This window comes from Chrysemys picta, chromosome 5 (genome assembly GCF_011386835.1).
Source record: "Chrysemys picta bellii isolate R12L10 chromosome 5, ASM1138683v2, whole genome shotgun sequence".
In the NCBI taxonomy this organism is placed as follows: domain Eukaryota; kingdom Metazoa; phylum Chordata; order Testudines; family Emydidae; genus Chrysemys; species Chrysemys picta.
In genome coordinates, this window is record NC_088795.1 from 117,737,765 (window position 1) to 117,758,625 (window position 20,861).

Genomic DNA, 20,861 nt, shown 5'->3' on the forward strand with positions numbered 1-20,861 from the left:
TTTGGCAGAGTTTCTACATGTATATATTCTTTACTTCATGCATTAGAGTTTATAGAGGAAAGTTCAGTTCCAACTTTGACGTTGGACGTTGACGTTTCCAATTGTTTTCACTTCTGTTTCAGTTATCTAAATAATGCAGCCTGACTTCTTTTAATATCAAACTAATAAAATAAATTTCAGGACACAAATCCACCTAACAAAATACAGAGCCAATAAAATCTACAGTAAATTACCTGAAAAATTCATAGCTACATCTAGCTACCTTGCATGCTGGTTATCTCTGATTTCCACAGTTCATTTTAGAGGTCAATGTCAGACTGAATTATGACTGTTCAACTGACAATGTTAGAGAAATTTGGATTGACCAGGTGTCTTATTCAACATTTAATATACATTGAGTCAGGCATATATTAATAGTGCATAGAAGTACTATCAGAGGCAGAAGAAAGCTGGTTAATGTTCTGACATCAACCTTAAACCTTACAGGTAAAGCAAAAATATTGTGTATGGCTGAATTCTGTTCTGATGTAATTACATTGAGTAGAACACAGGGTGTGAATGTGGTGTGGGATTTTTAAAAAGCATTCAGCACTGGCCTAATTCTGCTCTTACTGAAACTGATGGGAGTTTTTGGCATTTGCTGCTTTGGGAGCTAATTTAGGCCAATGTTTCAGCACTTTTGGAAATCCCACTCTTGGCCTATAACATTTAATGGTTCGATTGCTGATCTACCAGTGCTTTTTGGAATGCAAGAAAAAGTCATGATTCCTGCAAGAGCAAGTTAACTTCTGAGTGCTCATCTTCATAAGAGATTAAGCAAGCGCTCCAATGGGGGTGGGCAGGCAAATAATTATCCCCCTTCTATAGACAGATTTCTGTGACTTATCTGGGGAGCACAATGGTGTAGTGGAGTAAACACTGACCTGGGAGTAGGGTACTTGGGTCTAATTCTGGTTCTTCCACTAACTTGTTGTGTGACTTTATGCAAATCAGTTAACCTGTCTAAGTTCCAGTTTCTCCACATATAAATTGTGGGCAATGACATTTGCCTGCCCCATAGGAATATTGTGAGGCAATAGCAAACTAATGTTTCTGAAATGACAAACTAAAGATTATAATGTTACATAAACCCAATATTATTAACAAAACTCAGTGGCATAGATGGGACTAGAATTTGGAAGCTCCTGGGTCTGAGGTTTATACTCAATCCACTAGCTCATAATACTCTGCCAGACTTTAATGCAAATGATTGCTCAAACAGCTTGCTAAAAAAGAGGTGACAGTTTAACTGCAGTGAGGCCATTGACAACACAAAATAAGGAGGACACTTAATTATGGATAAATTTCAAATTCATTAGCCTGAGACTGTTATATATTCATTTTAAATGTATAGGACCAACATTGTGTGTTAGACATCAGCATAATGCTGCCTGATTGAAGCTGGTCTAGAGATTATACACACACACACACACACACACACACACACACGTACACAAACATACGTGTACACACGTACACGCACAATTACATTCAGGACTTAAGTTGTGTAGTGGGCAATATTCTAAGAACAGACGCAAGAGAGACTGTATAAATACATGGCAGATTAGTACAGTGCTATAGAATCAGTGTATGTATTCAGCTAATTTAATCTAATAAATATTTGCTCTGATGAAATCATATTAATATATGACGATTAAAAACTACTGAGGCATATTAACTACTGAGGGTGTGAATAAAGAAACAAAACCCTTCTAAAACAGCCCTTGACCAATCACTAGAAATTACCAGCATGTTCAGACTTGAAGTACCATTTTACCATGTACCACACACATTTAAGACAGATAATATCATATTGCCTCTCTATAAATCCATGGTATGCCCACATCTTGAATACTGCATGCAGATGTGGTCGCCCCATCTTAAAAAAGATATATTGGGCTTGGAAAAGGTTCAGAAAAGGGCAACAAAAATGATTAGGGGTATGGAACCGCTGCTGTATGAGCAGAGATTAATAAGACTGGGACTTTTCAGCTTGGAAAAGAGATGACTAAGGGGGACTATGATAAAGATCTATAAAATCATGACTGGTGTGGAGAAAGTAAATAAGGAAGTGTTATTTACTCCTTCTCATACCATAAGAACTAGGGGCCACCAAATGAAATTAATAGGTAGCAGGTTTAAAGCAAACAAAAGGAAGTATTTTTTCACACAATGTACAGTCAACCTGTGGAACTCTTAGCCAGAGACTGTTTGAAGGCCAATACTATAACAGGGTTCAAAAAAGAACTAGATAAATTCATGGAACTATTAGCCAGGATGGGTGGGGATGGTGTCCCTAGCCTCTGTTTGCCAGAAGCTGGGAATGGGAGACAGGGGATGGATCTCTTGATGATTACCTGTTCTGTTCATTCCCTCTGTGGCACCTGCCATTGGCCCCGTCAGAAGACAGGATACTGGGCTAGATGGAACTTTGGTCTGACCCAGTATTGCCGTTCTTATGTTCTTAATTCAGCTTTCACATATATTAATAGAACTCAGCCAGGAAGTTAGTCATTATAATTTAGAGTTTTGCTCTTTAGTAACAGATCCATGTTTCACACCCATAGAGCAATGTTGTGAGTATTACAGCATTATAGACTTTGATTTTGTCTGTATACAGATTCCATGTTGCTTCCCGATTGGGGAATCTGGGCAATCCCCTACTGGCCCCATTTCCACCATCCCATCAGGTGGAGAAGGGGCTGGACTTATGGGAGGCAAAAAGGAAAAGTAAACTCTGTGCAGGAGGAGGTAAACTGCTACTTACTGTCCAAACAAGTTGATATTTACATTTCCAGTGGAGGGGAAAAGTTGTTTTTTCATTTTATTTTTTAAACTGCTACTCTTCTAAATAGCAAATTACTTGCTACCCCTCTGATTTAATTTCTGCTTTCTATTTAAACCTCAATTGGCAGAATTACTGACCTTCTCTGAGATTTTTTTTTTTTGAATGAGAAGTGAAAATTGATATTGGAATGCCGCTGTGCAAATGCTGAAAAAGCTGTTAGTATTTCCTCTGAGCATGTACAAATCTACAAATCTGGAGATATTATTTCAGAAACTAAGTTCCATTTGTCCTTTTCATTGAAACTACTGTATTAACCAGTATGGCCCTGAGTCAGCAAGGTGTTTAGTCATGTGTCTAACTTGAAACATGAGTAGCCCCAATGACTTCAATCAACTTAAAGTTCGTCATGTGCTTAAATACCTTGTTGAATTGGGGCATAAGGGCCAGATGTACAAAGGGATTTAGGTGCTGAAAGATACAGAAGGGCATCGAGTTTATTTTATAAAAGTGCCTAAGCAAGTTAGGCACCTAATTCCAATTGAAAGTCAAATGGGAGTTCAGTGCCTAACTCACTTAGGCACCTATCTGTAACTTTAGGAATCTAAATCCCTTGGCATCTGGCACTAAGGCTCAGATTCTCAAAGGTATTTAGTATCAGAGGGGTAGCTGTGTTAGTCTGTATCCACAAAAACAACGAGGAGTCTGGTGGTACCTTAAAGACTAACAGATTTATTCAGGCATAAGCTTTCGTGGGTAAAAAACCCACTTCTTCAGATGCACCTAACTCCCATTGATTTCAATAGGAGCTAGGTGTCTAAATGCTCCAAGGTATTTAGGTCTTAGTTATTTTGTGGATCTGGGCCTAAGAGCCTTCTGTCATCCTTACTCAATGAATGGTGCCATTAAAATCAATGGAGTACTTTTATAGTAAGGTACTACCCAGAATTTGTAAAGGTGGAAGAGTCAGGCCTTAAATCCCCAACGCTGTAAAGTGCACAATGTAGGTGAAACCATGCTCCCACCTGCAGCCCCACTAGAGTCAGTGGGTCCTATGTGAGCACTGGGATCTGGCCACATATTGCAGGATTAATTCTGATATCAAAGTGGCATTATACGAGCGCTTTGACTCTAACACTGTTGTTATATGGTGAAGAATGCCCTTTGGATTTTAGATAATAGTTGAAAAAATGTACTCTTTTGGATATGCATTTTATAAAAACAGTGACTGGTTTCTCAGACCCAATCAAAAAAGCATTGTGTGAAATCCTGGCCCCGATTGAAGTCAGTGGGAGTTTTGCCATTGACTTTAACAGGGCCAGGATTTCACCCATTGTGAGTAGCTCTACCTGCTTGAGCTGTAGCACCAGTTAAGTAATGAACACTGTAACCCAGAATGCAGTTCCCTTTGTCTCCTTTGCCTGCTCCCATCTGGGAATTGAATGTTGAAGTATGGCAGGAACCTGTCATTGAGAAGAGACTTTCAGTGTTCTAGTGGAAATTGTTTTTGATTTGGCCTATCTATGGGACTTTGGAAATGGCACTTTGTTTGTTGGCAGTGAAGTTAATATGAACGTTAGTCCTTTTAGATCATGTCTGGCATAAAGTCAGTTGCACTGCATATATGCAGCGCATGACCCCTGTCTCATCCCTTGCACACTGTGTAAGTACATCAGCATTACATACTTCTTGAAGTGTGTGCACCAGCCCAGTGCAAAAGTGTGTATGTGGTAGGATGACAGTTTCGTAATCTGTGCATTTGAGAGCCCAATCCAGTTCCCACTGAAATAAGTAGGAGTCTTTTTAGTCACTGCAATGAAACTGCTTTGGGTCCTGAAGGAGGCAAGGCTCTGCATGTATCATGATGCACCTTTTAAAGTTACTCATTTTTGTATGATACAGTCAATAAGCAGGGCTCCTTAGGGCCCTCGGTTTATCTGTATTCACCATGTAAGTTGCAGTTAATATGGTGAGAGCTTTCATCTCATTCAGGTTTAGACTCTTAGTGCACTTTGTGTAAGATGTGCAATGAGGTGCACAGTGAATGAACGGCTCCTTCATGGGTAGCTCTCTCTTCACCATTGTTCCCTCATTGCGCTTCTCCTTTTTCTGTCTGCGTCTTCAGTTTCTTTATTCTTGCACCCTACCACACTCCTGCTCTCTTTTTCTCTCGCTCTCCCATTCCTTTCCATCTTATATGTGTCTTTGCTTTTCTTCCTCAGTATTATATTTCCATCTTTCTCTCTCTCTGCCCAAGACCAGTGCTTCCGTTGCCCAGATTTTGAGGTCCATTGGTGCCCCAAGGATCTGTCTTCATCTGCGATGTGTCTCCTTTATCACCAATACGGCCACACTAGAAATGGAGTAGTCTCTCTATTAGATGTGTTCTTCTAACGCTGTTTTGTTAAAATGAGGAGGAAGACCGTGTACTTTCAAATATATTGATTTGTTTTGTCCTCACCCTGTGCTTTTGTTTTGATTGATAGAACACAGAGTCATTGTAATCCTGACAAAACTATTAATTATGGGAAGCTCCAATCCACACCTATGATTGTTTCACATCTTTCTACACCACGGGCCAGATTTACAAAGGTATTTAGGCATCTAACTCCCATTGAAATTAATGGAAATTAGGTGTCCAACCTGTGTAGGTGTTTTGAAAATCCCACTATGTGCATCTTTGGGCACCTAAATACCTTTGAAAATCTGGCCCCATCTCTCTTTGATCAGACTGTGACTCTGAATTAACAATCTTCTACTACACAGTATAGATTATGTTACTATTCATCATGGCCTGATGAAGAAACTTTGATTCATAGAAGCATGTCTTTTGTTGGACTAATTAATAAGTTATCTCCTGCAACTTTTATGTACTTAATGAATGTTATAGAAATGCCTTGCCATAGCAACTGAGGAAGTTACATTGTAATTTGCTGCAATTTAGGCTTCCATTCTCCTCCATTGACTAGTCTAATGCACTAGTAGGGCATTTTTTGAGGATTATAATTCAGTGAACTCCCCAATCTTGGAATGTTAAGATTAAGAATAGGCAATTCAGCCCAATGCCAGAGAGTATGCATGTATGTTTGTGTTTTACTATTTAATTGGTAAACACTCACAAGCATTGTCCTTGCCAAGATACACTTTCCCTACCCCTACGAGCTTTGGCCTTGATCTTTCAAAGACTTCCACATGTGCCTAACTTTACTCACTCAATGGAAATACTCCCAGGGCATAAAGTTAAGTACATTTTTGCAGGGTTGGTTCTTACAATGTAGATGCAGACTTTTATATGACACACAAAGTATTTGTAAGTATTTGTCCTGGAATCCATTTGTTATTTATTTGAATTACATTATCTGTCTAGGTTCTCATGCAGCCTCCATCGCTGTGGTATATGAGTGCCATTGAATGAGCAGAGTGTGCTGCTGGTTTTATATGCAATGAACCTAAATGATTTCCATCACACAGAGTGATATGCAGATTTCTCACTTTTTCACTGATGCTTACCAGCTGGAGATAATGTTGAGAGATGACATCACTAGTCTGATTGTCTAATATACTATGACATCAATTCTTTAGCAATAACCTTGTGCATACAAATTCAAACTCCCTCACCCATTAAATAAAAGGCCATATAACTATGATTTTTTAAAATTTTTATTTTCAATTTATAGTAGCAATGATAACCTCAGTGCAGGACATTTCAGAGGAATTAATGACCAGCTTGGGTTAGTAGCACTCAGCTGCATCTGAGGCCATCAACTCCTTCCAGACAGTAATTAATCTTCAGGAATTGTCTTGCACTGCTATCATTATTGCTTACACGTATTGCAAACCAGGAGATGCATTAGAAGAAAATAAAGGTCACTTGAAAAGGTCTGCACTGTATCTTTTTTTTTGCCTCTCTCTTTCTCTCTTTCACTGATTTTGCACAGTTCTAACTTGCCCCATGAGAGAACACAACAACGCCTCTCAGTGTGAAAAATCTCTGCTATAAGCCTCCCAAATCAACACCTGTCAGTTTCAAATGTAGTACCAGTCGGCACACTGAAGCCTCTTCAATTAGGTTCTTACGGAAAGAATGAAACTAAAACAGTTCATCAAAAAATAAATCTCCTTTCCTGTTGACAACTGGGATTCCTCCCAGAGGCATGTCAAGGCCCTGATTTCATAATGTTGTCCGATACTGCACATTGGTGTGATCATAAGGGTAATCTATCAAGGAAGGTAATAGTTATTCTCTGTTTGGGCCAGTCACTCTTGAAAGTAACAAACCTCAAGCCGATTAATTTATCATGGTCAACATTTTCAAACCTGGGTGCCTAAACTGACACTCCTAAACTCGCATTTAAGCACCTAATTAAAAATGGCCTGATTTTCAAAAGTGCTAAGCACTTACACTTTGGTCATTGAGTTCAGTGGGAGCTGAGAGTGCTCAGATGCAGGCAACGTCAGTTTAACATGAACTTTGGGCAATGTTTTGGCCTATGTTTAGTGTCTTTTACAACTGCTGCTGGATAAATAAAGTTGTATGTGATCATAGAAAAGTGAGTACAATGTTGTTTGCAATTATATTTATATTCCCTTTATTGCAAGCTTGTGCAAGGTAATGTTGGATACTGAGGACTTGTCACAAGTAGGGAGCAGAATTAGCAGTAGTTTAAGTAAAAATTCAAGTCAGCTTTGTCATTTTCTACAACATATCTATAACCATGAACTGCATCACTGTTATTATGTTGTCAAAGTATAGATCATTTGGCTGCTATGACAACTGCAGAGTGGAAGAGTATCTATGAATTAATTTGTCAGAAATGATCTATTTCACAAAATGTACTTGAAGCTCAAAGCTCAATTAAAATGAATAATGGTGAGCATGGAGCACTGATGTGGATAGATTAAAGTAATTTGAAGTTAGCCATGTCTAGCAATGTTTGGCAGACCCATCAGAATGAATGCTGTAACCTGAAAGAAACATGCTTTACAGTTTTTATGCTTAATTATAGTTATTACCTGTTCTCCAAATATGATCTCACTCTAAGGCAAAACATGCAATGGGTTAATCTATCATAAAGTGCTATTCTGAGAGATCTGGGTGCAGAGATGGGAGGGTAATTAACCATTGGAACAATTTACCAATGGTGGTTGTGGATTCTCCACTGAAAATTGTAAAATTAAGATTGGATGTTTTTCTAAAAGCTCTGCTCTCCTTCCAACAGCAATTATGTTGGGGAAGTTCTATGGCCTTTGTTATACAGGAGGTCAGACTAGATTATCATAATGGTCCTGTCTGACCTTAGAAGCTATAAAGATCTGCAATGATACGGCATTGTAGATCTTTGAATGCCAAAAGATATTTTAAGATTTACAAAAGTCTTTAAATATTGAACTATGGAAAAGGAGATGGTATGTTATTTTATTTATTAGTTCATTTAAAAGAAAATGTATGGGGGGACCCTTGAATACATTCAAACAGACTCTGTTTACCACCCAAACAGGTTAATTTTATGTCAGTTTTCAAGAAAGCAAACAAGAGCATAAAACAGAGTGAGATTAAAAGTATGTTAAGAGAAAAAGGTAGAGGTAGACGAGAAAGGAATTAAGATTTATAACTTGGAGAGTCTTTGAAGTCAAAAGTGTGAGTTTGTTTATTATTAAACCTGCCAATAAATCATCTTTGAGCTCATCACTTACCACGTTAAAGTTGGCACAGGTGTCCTAACATGGGACATTGACTCCTCTCTATCCTGTTCTGATTCATTACCACTGTTTGCTTCCAGTTTCATTCAGTATTGTGTGGAATGGGGTTTGACCATAAGCAATAACACCACTTTGGTGTGCACAGTGATATTCCTTTTTATCTAGGCCAAAAGTTGTCTGGTCCCTGAGATCTTCATTTTCAGAAGTGTCCACCTTTTTGGGTGCCTGTGTCTTTGGGTGCCCAGTTTAGGGCCTGATTCCCAGAAGTCCTTACACCTGCAGTTTTAATTGAATTCAACCTTTAAAAGGATGAGTGAAACTACTACCCTTGCTAATGCACAGTAAGTAGATGTAGAGATGTGGAGAGCGGAAGGCAGAATACGTTAATTGGGAATGTGACAAAAATTAAATCCCTTGGATTCAATGGGAGCTGCAGGTACTCAGCACCTCTGAAAATCAGGTTTTTGTTTTAATTCTGTGAGACTTCTGCTTCTACAAGAAGCTAACAAGAATGGTGTGCCTCATCATGTGGTCAGCAAATGATCACTTGTTCTTATAATACTAAATGAACCTGCTGCCTCCTTCCTGTCACTTGAATGAGTGGGAAAGATCTAACCAGAGGAGAGCACTATATTACCAGGTCCAGTATCCAACAAGCTCATAATCACAGGTACAGGGGAAAAAAAGAAGCATATCCTGAAGTCAGAGGGGAACAGTTCAGGAGAAAAGTAGGGGCTGGAGGTCCAACCTGGGAGCGGGCTGTGTAAGTGCTGTTGCAGGTTCAATGTCAGCAGTAACCACAGCAGGAGGAAACAGGCAGCCACCTGCAAGGAGGAGGACAGTATAGCGCGGTCCCAGGGAGACCCTTTGCTTCCTCACCCTGTTCTGGATGGCTCTTAGGGGTTGAGTTAGGGACTGTTGCTTTGAACTTTATTATCACTATTGAAGTCCTTATGCCTAGGGCCATTTGCACCCTTTATTTTCGCCAGCCCTAGTAAAATAGTCCTGTTACTTGCTTGAAATGTGTGTTTATGGAAACTCACCAAGAGCTGGAGTCTGTAGAGCCTAGTGCCTACAGCAGCACTTTTTCTCTCCTCGGTGAGGTTGTAGTACCCAGAGCTCATGCTACCAGACATCTAGAAGGAGCTAGAGAAGCACTTAACCTCACAGTAAGAGTTATGCTTGCTACCACACAAAACCCCATTGACTTCACTGCAATGATGTATGTTAGTAAGATCAGGCCCAATGATTTTAACTTAATATCTTGCTGAAGAGCATTGGTGGGTGGATTTCACTGGGACCAGGCAGAGATGGAATTTTCCCTCTTACCTGGGCTCTTTCAATTCAACACATTTGAATGAATCGATTAGGGCAAAAAACAAAGCCCAGTCCAAGTAGCTGCTCTGAGGACTAGGTAGATGTGCAGGGAGAAGAAGGGTAGGCATTCTCTCCACCTCAGGTCTGCAGATATGCTGAGGATCAACTCCATGAAGGATTGAAGTAGCCCTCCATAACTCATGCAGCCCCACATCATGAAGGGCTGGCTCTGGCTTTTTGGCCGCCCCAAGCAAAAAAAAAAAAAAAACCTAAAACCTGCGGCACGGCCGGAGCGCGGGTGCAGGGGGACCGGCTGGGGTGGGGGTGGGGGAGGGAGCGGGCAGGAGAGAGAGAGAAGGGGGCGGCCAGGGCTACAGCAGGGCGCTGCCACACGGTTCTTCCCGCTGCACCACCTCCTGCCGCCTGCCGCGAGGGCTCCACTCCGGTCAGCGGGGAGGGAAGGAAGAGGACTGCCCTGCAGGGCGCTCTGGTTCTCTGCGCTGCCGCCCCCTACAGGGCGGCCGGAGCGGAACAAGAACAACAACAAAAAAGAAGCGGCTGTGCCGCCCTAGGATTGGGCAGAATGCCGCCTCCAACAATCTGCCGCCCCAAGCACCAGCTTGCTCAGCTGGTGCCTGGAGCTGGCCCTGATAAAGGGACAGGACAGCAGAGGATCCACACAGTAGTAGAGCCTCTTTCCCACTCCAACCCTGACCACCCCATGCCCTACCCTGTGCACCAGGTGCCTGCCCAGAGTTGGGCTCCACACCACACCACACCAGGATGTCCACCCACATGCATAGTCTACTTGAAGCTAGCACCCTCCTGCTTTTATATGGTAGAACCCACTGTTTATGTTGCTGGGGGATTTCCAGAGTCCTGGGCATCAGGGCTGGATTTGACCTTTCCTCTCAATAGCACTGGATAATTGTTTTACATATTTCAATAAATACAATGAGTAAAGTCAGTGGCAATTGTTAACGCTCCCCTGCAGACTCTTTACTAGCTTTTATCCCAAACAGTTTGTATTCAGAATTTGGCCTCCACAGAATAGTCGCTTTTCATTATTCCGTACACCCCAATTCAAAGCTCTTGTAATGCAAATGCAGATCATATGTAGGATCCGCCCCTCCTTTTCAGGATGGCATCCTCTTATGGGTCCAAAATTCAGCAAGGAGGCTGTTGTCAGGCCCTGAAGTGCACCAATATTGCCAAATCACAGAGCTTTGCAATAAAGATCTGATGGTAACCTATGGACCTAAGATCCCAATTCAGAAAAATACTTAGGCACATGCTTAATTTTAACCACATTCAGAGCACATTAAACACATTATTTTAAGCATATGCTTAAGTGCTTTGCTGAATCAGGGCCCAAGGGTGAAATCCTGGTGCCATGGAAGTCAATGGCAAAACTTCCATTGACTTCAGTAGGGCCATATAAGGTAGCACCTAACTTGCTATAATTGATGCAACACCTTAATTCATTCAGGCTCTTCTCATCTGGTAGAGCAAGTGCTTAAATCCTAAAACTGTCACTCAAGCTGTTGGACTACAGAGAGTTGCTCTGGAAGGAAAATAAATATCATTAAAGCAGAGAAAAGCTGCTTATGTGCTTTAGAAAACAGGAGCCTAAATGTTCATTTTCTGATCTGAAGACACTGTCACCAGCTTAAGGTGGGAAAACAGAGCACCTTTAAATAGACCTCAAAACCAAACAAACAGTTGGCTCAGTGCTGAAACTTGAAGCACATCCTGCTGATCAACCTAATTTGGGGATGAGGTGACATTGTTCACTGCAGCTCTCAGACACAACAAATAGAATAAAATAAATAAATAACCCAGGCACTGAATTAGAAAAACCCAGCTGTAGCAGTCTGGCAGTGTTACAACCCTCTCACACAACTCTAAACATTACATCAATGAAGCACTTTCAATGCTACCCCACAGAAATGAAAAGGGGCCCCTCACCACATTGCATCAGTGCAGCTATGAATTAAATAATGAGGGTCATGCTGCACCGTACAACAGAGTAATATGCCTATATAGCAAGCAAGCTTTCTTCACTGACTTTCAGCTCAATAATTTTTAAACTGTCCTAAAATATGAATGAGGGACAATTATGATTCATGGGTGTAAGAAAAACAAGCTGTTATATTCCAGTTGTATATTTCGTAAAGAATTGCTCTATATGTAAGTACAGCTTAAGATGTGAATAATAGGTTTATGGACTTTCTGAATTCATCACTTAAGGGAGTTTTAATCCAGGTCTCCAGGATGCCCCAGGAAATGATCCAAAAGTCACATACTTCTCCATAAGGAACTCCTTTGATTTAGTTAAAGCGGATTCCCAAAATGAGATAATCAAACCCCTGGCTGCCGCTCTGAACTAGTTGTGACTAGACTAGAGGATAGATCCTTTACGGCCACATTCACATTAGTGTACGATTGTAAGTGATGAGACTGTAATGTAGTGCATTAGTTTCAGTATCAGCCATGGAAGAATTCACCTGGTAATTGCAATCTAGCATCATGGTTCTGCTTGGCGATACCATTGTTTAGAAAATACCCAAGGAATGTGGTGTTATCACAGAGTTTACTGACATTGTACTGTGAACTAATTAGAAAAGCATAACTACCTTTTCATTTCATATCTTACCTTAGTTGTCTGTGGTTTTCAAAAGATTCTACAGATCTTTTATTTAGAGGATTTTTTTCTCTTACTAAAGTTAACTAATAATATATCTGATTTTGATAAGATCAAAGGCTTTTTTTAGTGGGCAAGCTATTTCTATGGCATTTATCACTTCATAAACAGTATATTTATCTCAAATCAGGTCAGATTTTGTATTAGTATCTGGATTTATATTTAATTTTAAAAATAATTAACTTAATTCCATCCTAATATAGAATTTTGCATGTATGATACATGAGTTTGAGATTTATTGTGTCTTGTTTTATTTTCTAGATCGAATACATCAAATAACCACTAAATTAACCCTCTGTGGCAATACAGTCAAAGTGACTGTCTTCGCATTTGAGTTTGTTCAACACTGAAATTGAAATCAGTTAGGGAATTTCATATTTCCCAAGATATTTAGTTACATTTCAACTCCTACAAATTTGGTTGACTCTAATTTATTTTAATCACAAACCCAAACAATCCAGATTTCATATATAAATTTCAATAAATGAATTTCAAATATAAAATGGATGGCCTAGTAAAATCCTGATAAACGTTTTGCCTGGAAGATAGCAACATGGATGATAAAGTCTCTCCAGATTTTTAACTGTGTGTTGAAACATATGAATTGCCATACTGGATCAGAGTCACGGGCCAACAAGTCCAATATCCGGTCTTTGACAGTGGCCAAATGTCCCCTAGGAAGTTTTCATCTTAATCTTTAATTTTTAGAGATTGGTTTAAACTCTAAAGCAGGAGGTTTATATCCATTTCAATACTGGGGGAATGACTGATTCAGGGAGTTGGCAAAGAATTATAAAGCCTTTCAACTTTTGGTCACCAATTCCGATCCATCTCAAGTCAGTAGTGACCAAAAGTTGATTCTACATGACGGGTGTTGAATAACCTATGTGAAATGAATCTGGTGGTCATAGTCCAGTAGTTAAAGTTATGGTTGTTTCTGCCAGTTGTCTGTATTCAAAGGCCAAATTCATTCCTGTGTTAAGAAAGCATTTACTCCATTAATTTAAGTGGAATTCAATCTGCTTTCACTAGAGTTGAATTTGGCTCACAAAGTTCATTTATTCATTTTAATCTTCCAGGCATTAAGTAACAAATATATTTCATATATGGTTCCCCCACTTCAGTAATGCACTTGCCTCTATGTATCTAGAAACATTTAATAAATAATGAATATATCTTTTCCCTGGATTCTTTTTAAAATTGACTGATGATTTCAATGCACAATTGGGTATTTTCAAAATAACTGATAATATTTTGCCTTACTTACTCTGAGTACAGTAGGATATCTGCATTCTGAGCTAGGCGAGTTACAATATATAGCTTCCCAATGGGGGTTGTTATAATATAGTATACTTAGGTTGCCGACCCCTGTCCTATACATTTCAGAAGTGGTGTGCTAAGTCTTCATTTATTCATTCTAATTTAAGGTTTTGCATGCCAGTAATACATTTTAACGTTTTTAGAAGGTCTCTTTCTATAAGTCTATAATATATAACTAAACTATTGTTGTATGTACATTAAATAAGTTTAAGAAGCTTCATTTAAAATTAAATTAAAATGCAGAGCTCCCCAGACGAGTGGCCAGGAACCGGGCAGTGTAAGTGCCACTGAAAATCAGCTTGCGTGCCGCCTTTGGCACGCGTACCATAGATTGCCTACCCCTGGTATAGGGTAATGTCTAGGAACTTAGAGAACTCTACTTTCAGGAAGTGTTTGAAGAGGGAGGACTATATATATGGAGGAAGGATTAAAGCCTGAATGTTGTACACTCTTGACCATCTCTCTTTTTATGTTTGAACACCAAACAGTGCAGTTGGGCATGCAAAACCCCTTATTTCTAATTAAACTAGGAACTTTCGTACACTCCTGAAAACAATTCTGTGTATCTCTGAATGCAGATTGGGTGATTACTTTCACCTAACTGCACACTTGTTCCTTTTTTTTCAAATGCAAATGTTATTAACAAGCTACCATTTAACCTTAAAGTACAATGCACTTAATTAGATTTGATTTATTTATTTTAGCTCCAGAAGTGTTCCAGGCCTTTATGGATGGAGGTCCAGGATATTCATACCCAGTAGACTGGTGGTCACTAGGAATTACAGCATATGAATTGCTGCGGGGTTGGGTAAGAGTGTTTGGTTTTAGTTTTATTTAAAGTTTTGCCTGACAATAGTTAAAATGTTTGCAGAGTGTCTGACTTATTTTGCTTAACGTTCATGCCAAACTTTGGGTGAACATGACATGAGATTTGGGTTTCTAGTGCACCCTCCAACGGGGGTAACTTCCCAGTTTTACGTTTTGTTGTGAAGCTTTCACCCAGCTCTAGTAATTATTTCATGGCAGTTCACCAAAAAAGGACGTAAATTACATGGTGTGTTCAAATGAAACATTTTTAAGGGCTACTCCTGCAGGCTTTGCTCACCGGACTGCTCACATAAGTAAGGGCAGCAGGATTGAGTCCTGGATACATGAATATATCAAATTGGAAACAATTAAATATTTTCAATATATAAGTTAAGAATTATGGTGTTTCATTATATTTTTGCTCTCTTGAGTAATACCTTAGAAGAGTTAATATAATATGCCAAGGTGTTTGGACCAACCACAGGAGAGGCTTCTCTGCCAGACCACTCATTACTTATCTAATCAAGTATGTGAATGAGCTTGAAGAAAAATCTTCCCAAGCATGGTTGAGTTTCACAGAAGATAATGGAAAAATTCCATTCCATTTTGGTTCCAAAGGAATAAAACCTGATAGTGTTAAATATTTATTTACCATTCCCCATGGAAGATAGCACTTTAAATAAAATTTCTGTGCAGTACTTGTGGCTTAAGTGTTTCATTTTATATTTCATTCCTTTTTTGGAGGTTTGGGGGGGAAGAGGATTTTAGAACTCTTTGCTGCATGGTGGTCACCATACATGGTAGACGTTCTCTAGAGAAGTCATAGTTACTATTTGTATTACCAAACAAACGCCAGGAGGCCCCAACAGAGATCAGCTCTCCATCATGCCAGGCATGGTATAAACACATAGTATAAAACAATCCCTGACCTAAAGAATTCAAATTCTAATTAGAGAAGGCAGACAAGGATGGCATGTACATTTTTAGCCCAAATGGTTACATGTTGGCAAAGTCATGCGAAACTGAAAACAGGGGTATCGTAATGGGAAGTGTCATGCAACCTTAATAAAAAGCACTGCTACCAGCTCTACTTAGATTAATAACCAATGAAATAACACCATACTGCTTTAACAGTAGTCTGTTGGCAGAGGGGTTCTCAGGAAGAGAACATTGTGATGGAGTGCACAACAGAGGATGTCGAGTCCCAGCCCTGATCATACGGTTGCCAATTACTTTAATAATTATGTAGATTATGTAGGTATCTATTTGCCAAGCTCAGCACAATCTTCCCAGAATGATTTTCTCTGTCTAGAGACAAAAGAAGGCTGGAACGGAGGCTGAATTTCAAAACCACGTTAAAATAAAAACACCACCATCCATCTGATGACCCAGCCAGGCATTTCTGCCCTATTGAGCAGGGTTTGTTGCTTGTGAAGCAGGCTGTCATTGTGGGGACAGATTAGTCCATGGCCTTGTCTAGAGTATGGAAAAAGTGCTTGTTTTTCTAAATTGTAAACACCATTTTTACTAGTCTAGATAAGGCCTAAGCAGAGGAGCACAAAGCACAAGAGAAGGAGTAGTAGGGGGGAGGAAATGTACTCAACCCTACCTATGTTACTACCCATTAAAAGCACAAGCTTCAAAACCCCCACCTGCCGCTGTAGTGGCCTCCTGTGAGGAAGCAGGTCTTATACAGGGCTGCAAGATCAGGCAGCCAGCCCAATTCTCTTCTGTGCTCCCACAACACTCAGCTCAGCTGCAAGAGCACATATGGCTCATTTCCACAGGAGCAAAGGAATGGCTATACTGGATCACAGCCATGTTCTTTCTAGTCCTGTCTCTCACAATGGCTAGCACCAGATGTTTCAGAGGAAGCTGCAGGAATCCCACAGTAGGCAGAACCACAAAACCACCAATGGGAAAAAGAAGAGAGGACAAGGGAGGCCTAAATCTGCTGTTGTGTGACCGAATAGTTAGACCATTTCTCACTCTGGAACTGGTGATAGAATATGAGTAACCTACAAAATGGTCTGATGGAGATCAAGATAAGTTACGTAAAACAATACATTGCTTTTTGTTTGTGCTGACTTTTTGTTCTTGTTTGCCTCTACCCTTGTTAGATAGAACTAATCTTGTGCGGGGGGGAGGGTCGTAATCCTCACAGCTGTTCTTGTTGCACTGTACTGTGCAATAACAGTCAGCCAAGACAGCACTTTATTGGAAGTGGGGCAATAGGAAGGAGGGAAGTTTTTCCTTTGTGCTATTCATTAAGTTTTGTGCCGGAGTGAAAAGACCCAGGAATCAAACAGGGTAGTGAGTATTAGAGAAGGAATATATTAGCTTATGTTTATTTCCTTTTGTGACTTGTTCTTAATGCATAGAGGGATAATCAAATTGGGTTTTCTTTTGTGTAACTAAGGGTTTTGCCCAGGGGAATATCCTCTGTGTTTTGAATCTGTTGTCTATGAGAGTAGCTTGCATGCTAATCTCACAGATGTATTCCTTTCACCCCTTTTCTTTAATTAAAAGTCTTCTTTTTAAGAACCTGATTGATTTTTTCTTGTTTTAAGATCCAAGGGGTTTGGATCGGTGTTCACCAGGAAATTGGTGGAGAAGTCTCTCAAGGCTACCCAGGGAAGGGTTATAGTACTTGGGAGGGAGATATTTTGGGGGGAAGACAGAGTTCCCAAATGAGTCATAAACGGTTGTTTAAATGATTTGGTGGTGGCAGCATACTGATCTAAGCTGGTAATTAAGCTTAGGGGTTCTCATGCAGGTCCCCACATCTGTATCCTAAAGTTCAGAGTGGGGGTGAAACCTATGACACCCACCTTGTCTTTCTAATATCCTGGGACCAACACAGCTACAACACTGCATACATCAATTTATAGGTAATACACAGCAGAGAAATTGGCTGGTAGCTATTTGGCTCTGTCAAATTTGGGTTAGGAACTATGGTCTGGGACCAACACAGCTACAACACTGCATACATCAATTTATAGGTAATACTCAGCAGAGAAATTGGCTGGTAGCTATTTGGCTCTGTCAAATTTGGGTTGGGAACTATGGCCTTTGCTCGGCAGCAGGCTTTTGGGATGGTGCAATTCTGGGTACAACAAAACAGAAATTGAAGCAGCTAGCTTTTGGTGATTGGTCCAAAGAGATTGATTAGCTCACTGTGGATACTGTATAGGCCAGAAGCCTTAGTAGGCTGCAGTTGTGTATAGCCAGGTTGAGTTCTGAGCAGTCAAAGGCACCATCAGGATTGCATCTAAACTTGGCACCTGCCATCTTTCAGAAACCATCATTTTAACTGCATGTCTGAAAGCTTAGTCTTATTTAAGCGCTCTGCCATTGGCCACCAACTGGGATGCAATAAAGTTTTCTGTAACTGGGTATTCTTTCTTGCCCAGACTAGAATCTCTGCTTTTAATAGTTCATCAGGCTTTGTGACTGAAGTGAGTGTAATTCAATTTGAAAAAAACAATGAGGAGTCCTTGTGGCACCTTAGAGACTAACAAATTTATTTGGGCATAAGCTTTCATGGGCTATAACCCACTTCATCAAATGCATGGAGTGGAAAATACAATAGGCAGGTATAAATATACAGCACATGAAAAGATGGGAGTTGCCTTACCAAGTGGGATGCCTTACCAAGTAGGTGGTGGCTAGTGGCGTTCTGTTACTTTCTTTGTTGGGCCTGTCCTGAAGTAGGTGACTTCTGGGTACCCTTCTGGCTCTTTCAGTCTGTTTCTTCACTTCCCCAGGTAGGTATTGTAGTTTTAAGAATGCTTGATAGAGATCCTGTAGGTGTTTGTCTCTATCTGAGGTATTGGAGAACAGAACGGCACTAGCCATCACCTACAGCCCCCAACTAAAATCTCTCCAGCGCACCATCAAGGATCTACAACCTATCCTGAAGGACGATCCCTCACTCTCGCAGACCTTGGGAGACAGGCCAGTTCTCGCTTACAGACAGCCCCCCAACCTGAAGCAAATACTCACCAGCAACTTCACACCACACAACAAAAACACTAACCCAGGAACCAATCCCTGCAACAAACCGTGTTGCCAACTCTGTCCGCATATCTATTCAAGGGACACCATCATAGGACCTAACCACATCAGTCATACCATCAGGGGCTCGTTCACCTGCACATCTACCAATGTGATATATGCCATCATGTGCCAGCAATGCCCCTCTGCCATGTATATTGACCAAACCGGACAGTCTCTGCGCAAAAGAATAAATGGACACAAATCAGACATCAAGAATTGTAACATTCAAAAACCAGTAGAAGAGCACTTCAGTCTCCCTGGACACTCAATAACAGACTTAAAAGTGGCCATTCTTCAACAAAAAAAAGTCAAAAACAGACTTCTGCGAGAAACTGCAGAACTGGAATTAATTTGCAAACTTGACACCATCAAATTAGGCCTGAATAAAGACTGGGAATGGCTGGATCACTCAAAAAATAATTTTCCCTCTGTTGATACTCAGACCTTCTTGTCAACTGTTGGGAACGGGCCACATCCACCATGATTGAATTGTCTCATTAGTACTACAAAAAGTAGTTTTCCCTCTGTTGATATTCACCCCTTCTTGTCAACTGTTGGAAATGGGCCACATCCATCCTAATTGAATTGGCCTCATTAGCACTGACCCCCCACATGGTAAGGCAACTCCCATGTTTTCATGTGCTGTATATTTATACCTGCCTATTGTATTTTCCACTCCATGCATCTGATGAAGTGGGTTATATCCTACAAAAGCTTATGCCCAAATAAATTTGTTAGTCTCTAAGGTGCCACAAGGACTCCTCGTTGTTTTTGCTGATCCAGACTAACACGACTATCCCTCTGAAACCTGTCAGTTTGGAAACAGTTTCTTTCCTTTGTTCTTGCCTGGTTTGATCTAGAAGGTGAAAAAAGGTATCTACTTCTATCAAAAACTTCCTATTCATTCTTGGCAGATTTAAATTCCTGATATAGTCTAGTTGTGTCACTCCTGTAAACCCCAGGTATGCTCAAGTTAAAATATTATACCATCCTTACAGCTTATAGAGTGTAAAAAAGTAGTTTTCACAGCCTGCTAAAGTTGTGTCCTCAACAGAGAGCAGAACAGGTGAGTAGAACAGGATCTAGGAGTCAAAATTCCTGCACTCTATCCCTGACTTGTCCACTGACTTTCAGTGTGCACTATGAGGCTTATATGAGGTTTCCAAAGTGTTTTGAGATCCTTGGGGGGAAATGCTATATACATACAAAACTATAATTCTCCCATTTTCCCTTTCTCATTCACTGCATGGGGCAAATCACTAGTGACTTGATTCTCAGAGGGACTAAGCAGCCACATTTCCTATAGAAAAACATGGGAGCTGTAGGTGCCTAGAACCTCAAAAGATCTGGCCAAAATGACCATGTCTTGAAGCTCTTGGACTGTTCAAATTAACCAAAGAACATCAGTATCAGCATTTTTCACAATACCTGAAAATGTGATTGAGGTTGGAGCAGTGTAATAAGCTTCAAAACGAAATTGTTTTGTAAGATTGGCAGGTGCAGAGGGAAGCATGACTGCAAACATGCCCAGTAGCTGACTAAACAAACAAGCTTAAATTCACCACTTACCTACTAGGGTATGGAGAATATGGATGGCCTTGAGATTAAGGCCCTGGACTGGTCTGGGATATAGAGGATCTGCTTTTATATTTTTGCTCTGACACCGATTTCTCATGTTATCTTTAGCAAGTCATTTAATCTCTCTGTCGCCATTGCTCAGTTGTAAAATGAAGATGATGATTCTTCCTTTCTTTGTCTTCTCTGCTTAGATTGTAAACTTTTGGGGGTAGGGACTACCTATTACTAAGTGTAAATACAGCACCAAGCACAATGGTGCCCTGATCTCTGTTGTGGCCTCCAGGCTCATTTGTAATAATAAATAATAATAATAATAATTAATAATAAAATAACCTACACATCACACAGATGGCTCCAGAGACAAAAATATTCAGAAATCTAATTTGAACTGACCTTGAAAGCTTTCCCACTCCTATAAATATTACAAAATAAAAACTAAAAAAATATATATAAAATTACTGTGTATTTAAATTCATTAGTACCAAAGAAATGCACACGCAATCCATATGAGAAGGGTTTGTCATTAAGATATTGTAAGTCTTGTATGTTTAG

General features: G+C 40.1%; 1 protein-coding gene across 3 annotated transcripts in view; it reads left to right on the forward strand.

Annotated features, from left to right (window-relative positions):
* The window catches only part of STK32B (serine/threonine kinase 32B), a 321,652-nt gene that overhangs the window by 254,714 nt on the left and 46,077 nt on the right, over positions 1 to 20,861 (forward strand). For all 3 annotated transcript variants that reach the window (XM_042855471.2, XM_008170158.4, XM_065597090.1), the window contains one exon: positions 14,570 to 14,673. In XM_042855471.2, coding sequence (XP_042711405.1) covers positions 14,570 to 14,673 — 104 coding nt within the window. The remainder of the gene's footprint in view (positions 1 to 14,569; positions 14,674 to 20,861) is intronic.